We start from the raw sequence: 13,036 nt of genomic DNA, 5'->3' as shown, positions 1-13,036 counted from the left end.
ACCTTGGGCTTTCGCCCTAAATCTAAAGAGGCAGATGGAACTTTCTTCCTTTAGCAGTTTCATCAGAGCAGCCTGGGATGAAGCTTCCTGGTTTTGTCCTTTTCTCTTGGGACAAAAATCTTATCTTGCCGTAGAAAAAGACTTTGCTTTCCCACCCCACCAATGTCTTTTCTTTCTAACCTTTCTTATCAAAATGAACTCTCATGTCCATATCATTCTTCACATTTCTTTCTTGTTCCTATTTGCAGGTTCCTTTTTACTTTATGTGTATCAAATGACAAAGCACAAACTTCAGGCAAGTCTTGCCCTGTTTCCCCAACTCTACTTGTAAATAATGCAACAGAGATCCATTAGTGGAGACACACACACACCCAAAACTTAGACTAGCCGAACTGCCTCGAGAATGCACCTTTTTCTTTCCTCTTTCATAGGGTCATAACCAGAGTCTGACCAGGTTGTTAGGACATGGCCCAAGACCTTCACCATGAATTCCGAGATCCGAAGTAAAACAAACAGAACCTTTAAACCCCAGGCCAGCAGTCATGAAGCGTAAAGAGGAGGGAAAGAAAAGAACAGGGATAGGATGGAACTGCTTTGAACTCAGAAATGAAGCTGTCTGTTCCTGGACACAAGAGCAGTGCTGCAGCTTGTTAAGGGGGGGGGGTGGCAGGACTGGGAGCTGGGGAGGGAGAAAGCCCGTGCGAAATCACTATTCCTTTGGGGAGGTTCCTCAATGGATCCCTGACAGAGTCTACCCCAGCCACCACCACAATCTGTAACTAATGCTAGAGTCATAGTCCCTGTCATCACAAATGCCAAGGAGCAAGCATTGAACCTGTACGTTGCATTTTATCCACAATTTACTCAGATTTCTGAGAAGGTGAAAGCTTAATACCCAAGGAAGGCACTCTAAACATCATGTCGTCATCCAGCAGTGGTTTTCAATTTGTTACTTTTATGCACTGTGTGTGTTGTTCTTTCTTTCTCAGTGTGTGTGTGTGTGTGTGTGTGTGTGTGTGTGTGTGTACAACTTGAAGTAGTCAGTTGTCTCATTCTAAAATATGGGTTCTGAGTATGGAATTCATGTCTTTAGGCTTTGTGGCAGCTGCTAAACCCCCAGATAGCCTGTGCCAGCAGCCTTTATGGGGAGGGAGGCAGAGGCTGTCATCAGCTGGTCAGCCACACTCCTGAGGTCAGTGATGTGTCTGCTTCTCTTATTCTCCTCCTTGCACTTTGCCCTGGTCATATTTCTGGACACTTGGTTCAGTCTAGTTAGTGTCTCTTAGCACCGACTCTGCAGTAGCCCTGGTCTGTTGCTGGCAGTTTTGCCCACCAAGTCCTTATTCACCATGAATAAGCACACAGATGCTATATTAATTATATAACTGTTGGCCAATGACTAGGGCTTCTTATTGACTAGATCTGTCTTAATTATTAACCCATTTCTATCCATCTATATATTGCCATGAGGCTGTAACTTACCTGGTAATGTCCCTGCAACTTGTAACTCCTTTGGCAGCATGACGACTCTGTGGCAGGCTCCCTTTACCTACCTTTCCCAGAATTCTCTTTGTCTCCTAGTCCCACCTATCTTCCCCCTTATTGACCAACATTGGTTTTTTTTTTTCATCAACTAATAAGAGACGTATACATTAAGGGTTATAGGTCTGTTTAGATTGCTTAATGAAATAGAAGCAGTCATCAAAAGTCTCCCAACCAAAAAAAGTCCATGTCCAGATGGCTTCAGTGCAGAATTCCACCAGATTCAAAGAAGAGCTAATTCCAATACTCCTCAAAGTATTCCACACAATAAAAGTAGGAGGCTCACTGCCAAACTCTTTTTACAAGGCTACAATTACCTTTGTACCCAAGACACACAAAGACAAAACTAAGAAAGAAAACTATAGACCAATTTCCCTCATGAACATCGATGCAAAAATACTCAATAAAATACTAGCAAATCAGATTCAAGAACACATCAGAAAAATCATCCACCATGATCAAGTAGGTTTCATCCCAGGAATGCAGGGGTGGTTCAACATTAGAACATCTATCATGTATTCCACCATATAAACAAACTGCGAAAGAAAAATCACATGATCATCTCACTAGATGCTGAAAAGGCCTTTGACAAAATCCAGCACCCTTTTATGATAAAGGTCCTAGAGAGATCAGGGATAACAGGAACATACCTGAACATAATAAAAGCTATATACAGTAAAACAATAGCTAACATCAAACTAAATGGAGAGAACTCAACGTAATTCCTCTAAAATCAGGAACAAGACAAGGCTGTCCACTCTCTCCATGTCTCTTCAATATTGTTCTTGAAGTTCTAGCTAGAGCAATAAAACAACAAAAGGAGATCAAGGGGATACAAATAGGAAAAGAAGTTAAGCTTTCACTAATTGCAGATGATATGATAGTTTACATAATTGACCCGAAAAACTCCACAATAAAACTCCTAGAGCTGATAAATACCTTCAGCAAAGTGGCAGGATACAAGGTAAACTCAAAAAAATCAGTGACCCTATTATATACAGATGATGAAGTGACTGAGAAAGAAATCAGAGAAACATCAACCTTTACAAGAGCCATGAAAGCATCAAATATCTGGGGATAATGTTAACCAAAGAAGTGAAAGACCTGTATATCAACAACATTGAGTCTCTAAAGAATGAAATCAAAGAGGATACCAGAAAATGGAAAGATCTCCCATACTCTTGGGTTGGTAGGATTAACATAATAAAAATGGCAATCTTGCCAAAAGCAGTCTACAAATTCAATGCAATCCCTATCAAAATTCCGGCACAATTCTTCACAGACCTTGAAAGAACAATAATCAATTATGTATGGAAAAACAAAACACCCAGGATGGCCAAAACAAAATTACTCAACAAAGCAACATCTGGACACATCACCATCCCTGACTTCAAGCTATATTATAGAGCTGTAGTCCTGGAAACAGCTTGGTATTGGCACAAAAATAGACAGGTAGACCAATGGAATCGAATTGAACACCCTGATATTAACCCATACATGTATGAGCATCTGATCTTCGACAAAGAAGCTAAAAATATACAATGGAAAAAAGAAAGCATCTTCAACAAATGGTGCTGGCATAACTGGATGCTGGCATGTAGAAGACTGCAGCTATCTCTCACCATGCACAAAACTTAAGTACAAATGGATCAAAGACCTCAACATAAATCCAGACACAATGAACCTCTTAGAAGAGAAAGTGGATGGTACCCTTGAAAGAATTGGTACAGGAGACAGCTTCCTGAACATAACACCAGTAACACAGACACTGAGGTCAACAATTAATACATGGACCTCCTGAAACTGAGAAACTTCTGTAAGGCAAAGGACACAGTGAGCAAGACAAAAAGGCAGCCCAGAGAATGGGAAAAGATATTCACCAACCCCACATCTGACAGAAGGCTGATCTCCAAAATTTACAAAGAACTCAAGAAGCAAGTCTCTAAAACAAAGAATCCAAATAAAAAGTGGGCTACAGCACTGCATAGAGAATTCTCAATAGTGGAGACTAAAATGGCTGAGAGGCACTTGAGAAAGTGCTCAACATCTCTAGCCATCAGGAAAATGCAAATCAAAACAACTCTGAGATACCATCTTACTCCCCTCAGAATGGCTAAAATCAAAAACACCAATGACAGTTTATGCTGGAGAGAATGTGGAGAAAGGGGAACATTCTCACACTGCTGGTGGGAGTATCAACTTGTACAGCCACTTTAGAAATCAGTATGGAGATTCCTCAGGAAAATGGGATCAGCCTACCACAAGACCCAGCAACTCCACTCTTAGGCATATATCCAAAAGATGCACATTCATACAACAAGGACATCTTTTCCTCTATGTTCATAGCAGCATTATTTGTAATAGCCAGAACTTGGAAGCAACCTAGATGCCTCTCAACCGAAGAATGGATGGAGAAAATGTGGTACATTTACACAATGGAGTACTATTCAGTTAAAAAAAAAAAAGACAATGGAACCCTGTAATTTGCAGGCAAATGGATGGCACTAAGAAGAAACCATCCTGAGTGAGGTAACCCTGTCACAAAAAGGAACATGATATGCACTCTCACATTTATCTTTTTGGACATAGATCTGGGGAGTGCTAGCATGCAATCTTTCTGACAGAGAGTCTGGGAAACAAAACCTTCATTCAATGGCTGATGAAAGCAGAGGCAGACTCCTACAGCTAAAAACTGAGCTGAACTGAAGGAACCCAGTGACAGAGAGGGAGGACTGATGAGCAAAGGGGTTAAGGCTGGGCTGGTCTAACCCCCAGAAACAGCTGACCTGACAAGGGTTAGCTCTTGAATCCCAGACTGATGGCTGGAAGTCAAGCATGGGACTGATCAAGACCCCCTGAATGTGGGTGTCAGTGAGGAGGCCTAGGCAATCTATTGAGCCTTGGGTAGTAGATCAGTATTTATGCCGGGTATACAAAAGGATTTTGAGCACCCATCCAACAATGAGAGATGCACTCTCATCCTGGACTCTCGCGGGAGGGTCTAGGCCCTGCCCTGGATAAATGACAGACTATGGACACCCCCATGGAGAGCCTCATCATTCCTGAGGAAATGAGGAGTTGGTGGGAGGGCCATGGGAGGAGGCGAGGGAAAGGGAGAGGGACCTGGAATTGACATGTGAAGCAACCTTGTTTCTAATTTAAATTTAAATTTAAAAATTAAAATAAAAAAACACAAAAAAGAAGCATACACAATACCAAATAGAGTGGACCACAAAAAAGCCCCCTCTATCCATCTGGTATACTTACCAAACCAACCAACCACTCTACTGACCACCCACATGTGACTAAGGCATAGCTGTGTCCAGGCTCCTACCAGACAATGAGAAGACAGATGGGGACACATTTAATACAGTAGTGATTTGGTAGTGTGACTTACACCAGTCTCAGATAGTTTCCAGGGTGCTGACACATGTCCCTTCTGTGTCAGCTCAGAAAGAGAACGTGAGCTTCAGCAGAGAGGAACTGAATCCTCTCCCGTTTCTCTGGCTGTTGAACGTGTAGAAGCCCTGTTCTCAGCACCTGTCTGGGATCCACAGGATTACTTCCTCCATACTTGAACTCTCTGACTCACCTCCACTGTCAGAAGTCACATGCATGCCCAGAAGCTCTGCGATTATAAAGTCACCTGGAAGTAAGCCTTCCTCAGTATACTCTGACATGTGCCATGGCAAAGGGCCTTGACTTCACAGAGATCCACGCTGAACCCTGAGATTTAAAGTGTGTGCCAGCCCTGTCTAGCTTCTACATCTAATTAGCATTACCGACATTGAATTTAATACTTCTGGCAATATTTGTTAAATCATAAATAATAGGTCACCACAACGTCATTGTATCCATATCCAGGACAACAATCCCCTGTGTGGTCCTGGCTGAAAGACATGTAGCCTGTGCTTCCTGGAACTGGCAGATGTCCATCAGTCCTATGAATTCTGGGTTACAGGAGTGTCACCACACCTGACTAAAAAGCTGGGCTTGACTCTCAAGAGTTGGAAATGAATGGCTTTTTAATTCATGAAAAATACACTTGTCTCAAATCGGGCTTTAAAGGGGTAGTCAATAAAAAACAACCTAGGAAAAACAATAACAAGAATAACATCAAATCAGCAAAACAAAAACAACCAAACTCAAAAACATGAACCAAAACCAAAACAAAACAGAAAATGAACAGCATTTTCTTCCTGCAGATTGACAGGCACAGTCCTGCAACCTAGGGCTGGCCTTGCAGAGTAGCAGGGGAGTCTACAGTGTGACAGCTTTGTCAAGATGGCTACAGCCTTTCCTCTATTGGGCTCTGTCTGTCATGTTCTCCACCAAGACTGAGGGAGAATTCAGTAGTTCCAGGGATGTGACTCAGCAGGTGTCTCTTGCTGAAGCAGCTGTGTCTTAAAGTGGCTCTAATCCTAGGATGTGGCCGGCTTCAGGACAGGCTGAATGCTTTTGAACCTGGGAGAAAAGAGAAGGGAGGACTCAGGCCAGGTTGGGAACTTCCATGTAGGCTGCTAAGCTGCTCCCTCCCCTCCACCTCACCTGTGTTGTACAGTCAACATTGATCTTGTGACTGATGTCAGTGTTGGTACCCCCCAAAGAATAAGGATTGAGGAGTAGCTGGGTCTAGAACATTTCTCAACCCTAAGCACATGTCATAAATTAAGCTAAGCACTGTATGTTGTCCTTTCTACTAGCATGAATAGGACCTTATCCTGGAGATTAGAATCATCACTCTTTAAATAGCAATAGCATATTAATATCATGGTCAACAAGATATGAGCACAACAGATGTTATATGTGGTGAGTTACTATTGACCACATCATTTTATACATAAACATAATACAGCCCCTACGCCCTGGGCTCCTAAACAAGGTCATGACTAGCTCTGTCCTCATGTCCTGGAGAGACATTGAACATGAGTGACATGCAAGATAGGGCCTGCCATGCTAGAGCAGCTTTTCCTGACATGTGTTCCTGAGAGCACTGCCCCTGCCTGGGCTCTGGGACCAACAAACTTGTGATGTCCTCAGGACTAGAGCTGGGAATCTGCATCCTATATCTCTTTGAGAATCAGTGACAGAACACTCCTGAGAAGTTCTGGTCTTACCCCCAGCTGAGGCATCTGCCTGGGTTCATCATGCAAAATTCCTGACCTGTTCTATCCAGAGAGTACTTTGCATAGAAATTGGGCATATATTTCAGAAAGCTGTGTTCAAAGGTGGGAATCTCTTCTCTACAGGGAATTTTTCTAAATAAACTTACAATTTCAAACAGGCTCTGAGGTGTTCAACTTTAAATTCTATCTCTTTGGAGGCTGAAGCAGGCTGATATTTATGAATTTAAGGAAGTCATGCTGAAAACATAGAAAATTCAGAAGGGAAGGAGGAAGACCCAAATCTACAGGCATACTTAGTATCAAAATTATTGTTTCCTGTATTTGTGTTCCTGCTGTCTGGACTAGCACATTTCTCTGAGGTTGTCTTTCCATGGTTCTGGCTGGGAGACATGCAAGTGAGAACTCCAGAGAAGACACAGATCCTAGGTACTCTCTTCTCCCCGTATCCTGGGCCCCTACCTCATCTGGGACATCTCCAAGTGATGCTGCAGCTTCTCCACCAACTCCTTTTCCTGCATGACCGTCTCCTTCTGCTTCATCAGGAAGTCAAGTATTTTCTGCAGTCTCTGCAGCTCCTGTTCATTAGAAGATTGTGTTCTTAATGGAGGGTCACAAACTCTCATACAAACGGAAGCACATAAAAGGACCTCAGTGGCTTCCTTTTCAGCATAGATAGCAAAAACGTAAGCATCTAGTAAATAAAAAAGTCCAAACCGAAGTAGAGACTAACAAGATACCAAGTGGTATTCCCTAGTCAATGCACATGTGAATGATGTACTACAACACACACATGGATATACTACACACACACACACACACGGAGAGTGAGAAAAAACACAAGAAGAGAGGGAGACAGGGAACTAGCAGACAAAGAGTCAGGGCAGGTGAGCAGTTGAGTTTAGACTACCCACACCAGATATTTCATAACTCAGCCACCATTACTTGGGGACTAGTACTACTGTCTGAATTGTGATTCCTTTGACCAAACTATGTTGAGCTGCTTTGAGAAATTTTTACTCACGGGCACAAATCTCCTTCTTCTACCACAACCTTGTCAAATCCCCCAGCTGTTCATTCTGTCTACCCCAGAGTGTGTTCTGCTGAATGGGAGAAATCTCCAGAACCACTGACAGGAAACAGGGCTGAAGAGCTGTTACTCAAGCTTGGCAAACTGAAGAGAGCTCACAGGGATGCAGGGAGAAAGGAGAAAACCACATGCCATCCAAAGCCAAGACTATGAGAAGCTCTCATATGGTCCTGACACAGAGATCTCCTCCTTGCAAACTGCTGCCATCTGTGATCTCATGTGAGCCCTGCCAAGCTAATGGGCCCCAGGACCCAGAACTCACTCACCCAGAGCTCTATGCATTGATTCCTACCTATCATAATGCCATGTATGCGTGAAACACGCTATTGACCCATCTCCTACACAGGACTGCAGCTACAGGCATAGGAGCAGGGATGGCTTGATATTAATTCACTTTCTCAGTAGAGGCTGATGTCACAGAAGCACATGTGCATGGACACTGAAATGAGCACGAGGATGCATGCAGTGGGTGACTGCATGGGAGCATGCATGAGTAGGATGATGGCTGAAAGCGCAGGTGGGGGATGAGGAGACAGTGTCAAACAAACAAAGGTTTCCAGGCCTCAGCCTAACTGCCCCTACCTGCTGTTCTGGGGTTTGGAGGTCACTGGTCTCTTCCTCTCCATCCTTGCAGAGCTCTCTCAAGTCCTCCAGGTGGCGCTTCAGCAGGACCCAATCCTCCAGCAGGTGTCTGTTCTCCTGCCTCTGCATGTCCACCTTCTTGGTCATCTGAGTCTGTTCCATCACGAGTCGGCTGTGCAGACCTCTGGAGACACACTCTGCAGATAAGGCCCTGCCAGGCTTCTCCTGCCACCCCTGCCTCTAAGAACCAATACCCCCAAAATACCAGGTTCCAGGAAGATCCAGTCATGAGTCAGGCTCACCCATGACAGCTGACCTCAGAAGATCAAGGAAAACAGCTACTACCAGGAAGAATCAAACTACTACAGAAAGCCCCACACTAAAGAGACTCATATGATGTGTTCAATAGAAAGGGGAGTCCCTGCTATCCATGGTAAGGGGGAAACATCGGCAAGTAGTGGGCAAATCCCTCCAAGAAAGGACAGGAGACGATTGGTGAGTACCTCCCATCTAACGACCTAAGGCCACCAGATCTGTACAGCCAGAGCTTAGCTCCAGATGCACTGGGACGCCTTTCGTCGCCCCCACAGTGCAAATCCACCTTTCTATCTCTGCTCCCTGAGACTCCAGGACAATGGTGACACGGGACAGCAGTCTCCTTCACACTTGGCAAAACTGACTCCCAGAGATACAATCCAAGAACTGCTTCCTAAGGAACAGAAAGGCTAGGACCAGAGCTGTGACTCTCCAGTCCTGGGGGAAAGGGCTGCGATGGCTCATAGTCTCATGGGGTCTGTGCCAAGATTGTCACCTACCGATAAAGACTGTCTCCTTGTCACCTACCGATAAAAGACTGTCTCCTTGGTCAGCTCATGGCACTTCTCTGATGCTCCTGTCTTCTCATTCTGCAGTCTCTTCAGTTCTGACATGACCTGTTCATGCTCCAACTTCAGTTTCTCATAGAAAGGATTTGGCTTGTGGTAGGGCCTAGAGACAGGACAACAGAATGCCATGGACACTGCCCTCAAGGATCATGCACTCCAGCTGTACCTGGTGTACCACAGCCCGGTGCATGGCACACTCTGGCTCATGTGTACTGGGACTTCCTGGTGCTTTAAACGTGTGATCCGGGTCCCAGGGCAGCAGAGGCTGGGTGTTCACGTGGAGGCCACCCTGGCTGCATGAGCTCACGCAGTCAGCCTGCAGAGTCGGTCAAGGTCTCATGACACCGGGAGTGTATGCCACATGTCTTGGCACACCAGATATCACAATGACATTTCTGCCATGTCACAACAGTGAGTCTAGGTCCTGGGTGACTATTACTGAAGAGTAAGACAGAGCACGAAATTCTACGGTTGAGACCCATCATGAGGACAACTATAAAATCTCCCCCAAGGGATTCCCAGTTGCCACCAATGTGAGCACATAGGACAAGATCAGTGTCGTTTGAAATGGCATTCCCTGACCTCCGCACTGGGATCACTTGGAAACTGAGACAGGAAAACCCAGGCTATACCAGAGTTCTCCGTCTCCCTGAATCTGTAGAGATAAACAAACATACACCGCCAAACACAACACAACACACACACACACACACACAATTTCACACACATTATAGAGAGAAGGAGAGGTATTGAGATATAGTTGGAGCATGTGCCTATAATTAGGTGCTAAGGACACATTTGGAGCAGTTTGCTCTAAGAGTGTAATGCAGGAAGGGTCATGGCATCTTGCCATGCCAGTGAACTGTAGTAGGGACCGCCCCTTATGGGCGTGGTTTTAGGTGCAGACAAGACCCATCATAAGGTAGAGGAGGGACTGGCTGGTGATGTCTTGGGTTGCAGGGACTATAGGTATTCACATTACAAGAGAAACAGGGATGTAATCCAGGATGTACAGTCCTGCACTCAAATGGACCTACTGGGCCTTCCCCTCCATCAACTTCCAAGGGCTTCCAGCACACAGTCACCTACCAGTCAAATTCAAAGACTCAACACAAACTCACAGAAGACAGTATCTCACATAAGTCACCACCTCTCAGGATCTTCCAATTGCATGCTGGGAACTCACACATTACTGCGTTACACTCTAGTTTGTGTTTCATCCAAAGTCTCTAGTTCTCATTTGTAGAAGGCAGAATAATTAGAGGCCCCATATCAGTCCCTCTAAAGCTTCGGGTCTGCCTCTCCTATGAGAAGTCATTCTGGAGGTGATGTCTCCTAGAACACAAAACCTTAAAAGTAGAGTTCGCATGTGAGGGCAGCATCGCCCACAGTCCCTTGGAGTCAAACAATGGCTACCTGTTGTCCACGGTTCCTTCCGTGATGAAGAGCAGGCGATCTCGCAGCTCATCCCTTTGTCTTCTCATCAGCTGCAGCTCCGTGCTCAGCCTCTCCAGTTCCTTCTTCACCTGTTTCTGGGTGAGGGGCGTTGGCTGGGATGAGGCCTCCACAGCAGCCTCTGTGGGTAGATGAACACAGCTGAGCTCACCCAGTGACAAAGCATAGAGAATGGACACACCAACTGAGACCAAACAGAAAGATTTTGTCTGGAGCCCAGTGATGACACAAATAATTTGAGCCGGGTTGAGATGCCCCATCTGTGGATCTCAGCTCTCCCATTACTCTGTAGACCTGTGACTATGTAAGGAGACAGGGGTTTCCTCTGCTTCCCTACACATGCTTCAGGGGAACACAGAGATCAGCTCTTTAGCATTATTCACAGTGGCACAGGATGCAATGTGGTCCAGAGCCCTTAGCCCAGCCTGTGCATTCAGAAGCCAGGAGATGAATGGCACAGTGTGCAAGCATCCATGTTCTGTGAGGAGGCCAAATCTCCTTCCTGCTTACTGCAGGCCCATGACTGGGGATTGAAAAGTCCTGCAAAGGGACATTATGGTCACAAGATTAACCGAGTCGCACCAGTCACAGCCCTGTACATGGAGGCTGGCACCTAGGAACCAATCTCTGCCCTGGTCCCATCTCTGACAGTTGTGTGTCTACACTAGAGAACTGTAGCCATCCTCCTCAGCTAAGGGGGCCATTGTCAGAGAGAGGTGGACAGATGAGGTCTGCTGTACAGTCTGAGGCACAAGGTCTTTGTCAGAAGCCCCTTCCTCTCCCTGTGAGTGTTGTCAGGCAGCCACTGCCCCTAAAGCAAATCACTGAGGGTGAAGTGCCGTGAAGCCTACCCTCAGCTGGGGGCACATTCGTCTCTCTCTGCCTCCTGCTGGTCTCCTTCTGATTCCACATTACACCCCAAAACCCCTTAAATGTAAAAGATAGGAGCTCCCAGCTCAACAGCCCTGGACTGGACAGCTCCTGACTTAGGGGACGGAGCAACTAATGTTTGGAATCCTTGATGTTCTGGGATTGTGACAAGCAGGGAAGTCCATTTGCTTCTCAGAGGCTCTGGCTCCTCTGCCTCATCACTGGAAGGTCCAGCTCAAACCCTCCTGCTCCCCCAGGAAGCTCCAGTCTCCTGCCCAGGACTCACTGCTCTTCTGCCAGAACCATTTCTTTCTTCCTGTTTTACTTCTAGTCTGAAGGGCAGCTTCCTGCTGCCTCGCTCTGGTCTCAGGAAGTTCTCCACTGCCTCTCACAAGAAGAGACCTAAATCTTGACAACATGTCTAATGGTGTGCTCTAGAGACACTGAAGGGATCTCCTAAGGGCAGTTGGTGTCGCTACGACACTGGTGACGTCACAGGGAATGCCAAGAGTTCTCTGGGAGAATGTAGAATGTCCAGGGAAGGCGCTGCTGATGTCATGGGGCACCGCCCTTGCCACCTGCTCACTAGTTCTCCCTGAACTGACCAGAAGCCCAGGTTCCTTCCCAGGAGTCTCTTGGAACGTAGGGAAGATAATCAGCACCTCCTCCCTCCATAGCCAGAGCTCCCCTATTTGAATAGTTTCCCATAGCATTTCCCATGTTGGGAACTGAGCTACACTTTCCAAACATTGGCCAGGAATGTCTCCTTTCTTCCTCAAAATCCCCTTCAGAAAACTAAGATTTTTTAAGAAAAAATTTCAGTTTGGTTTACATATAAATGAGCTCATAAAATATACACGTTTTTATGTCTTCCAACGTATTCTTGCAATATGAATAAAACTGAATAGAATATCCCTTTTCAAACCATTTGGTGTTAGGGGGTCACTTCCATCTTATGCCTTTAGGTCTCAGATGGAGGGTGGGGACCACGGCATGCTGTGGATGCTTTTCCCAGGTGTGAGTGGAAATCTTTCATATTTGAGAAGAGGGTTGAGAAGCATCAGGGAGGCTGGGCTCTGATGAGAACTCTGCTCTAGAGTGTGCTGTCCTGGTCAATCTGAGTTCTCTGCTAGGTGGCTGACTGACCATGGTCTACTCAGGGACAACATTGCCTGCTGCCCTACCTTCTCAAACACTTATTCGATGACTACATAACCCTTAATAACAAATGATCCCTTCAAAACACCTGGTGGATCTGGCTTTGTGGTCAGATTCAGTCTCAATATGGGAGAATTTGGTTGCAGACAACAAATTTAACTTTGTCCAACCTCAGGACTTTTTCATTTGTTTGTTTCATTTTATGAGCCAGGCATGATGGCACCTATAGAAGTCTTTAGTACCAGCACTCAGGAGGCAGAAGTCGGTTGATCTCTACAAGTTCAAGGCCAACGTGGTCCAAAATCTGAGTTCTAGGCCAGCCAAAGCTACAT

The 13,036-nt window shown here is 45.5% G+C and overlaps 1 protein-coding gene across 1 annotated transcript; it reads right to left on the bottom strand.

The window, feature by feature from the left end:
- Nucleotides 1-5,557: 5,557 nt before the first annotated feature.
- LOC121140943 (disks large homolog 5-like) lies at nt 5,558-12,119 on the bottom strand. Its single transcript, XM_040747744.1, has 6 exons — nt 11,833-12,119; nt 10,638-10,797; nt 9,181-9,324; nt 8,338-8,521; nt 7,128-7,243; nt 5,558-6,006 (listed from the first exon to the last, which is right to left on the bottom strand). Exons 1-6 carry the CDS (start codon nt 11,963-11,965, stop codon nt 5,964-5,966), a joined length of 780 nt encoding a protein of 259 aa, XP_040603678.1. The 5' UTR covers nt 11,966-12,119; the 3' UTR covers nt 5,558-5,963.
- Between the last annotated feature and the right edge of the window lie 917 nt (nt 12,120-13,036).

Source organism: Mesocricetus auratus, unplaced genomic scaffold, assembly GCF_017639785.1.
Source record: "Mesocricetus auratus isolate SY011 unplaced genomic scaffold, BCM_Maur_2.0 Super-Scaffold_100006, whole genome shotgun sequence".
Lineage (NCBI taxonomy): Eukaryota > Metazoa > Chordata > Mammalia > Rodentia > Cricetidae > Mesocricetus > Mesocricetus auratus.
The sequence above is the reverse complement of the archived record's forward strand: the minus strand, read 5'-3'. Positions and strand labels throughout refer to the sequence as shown.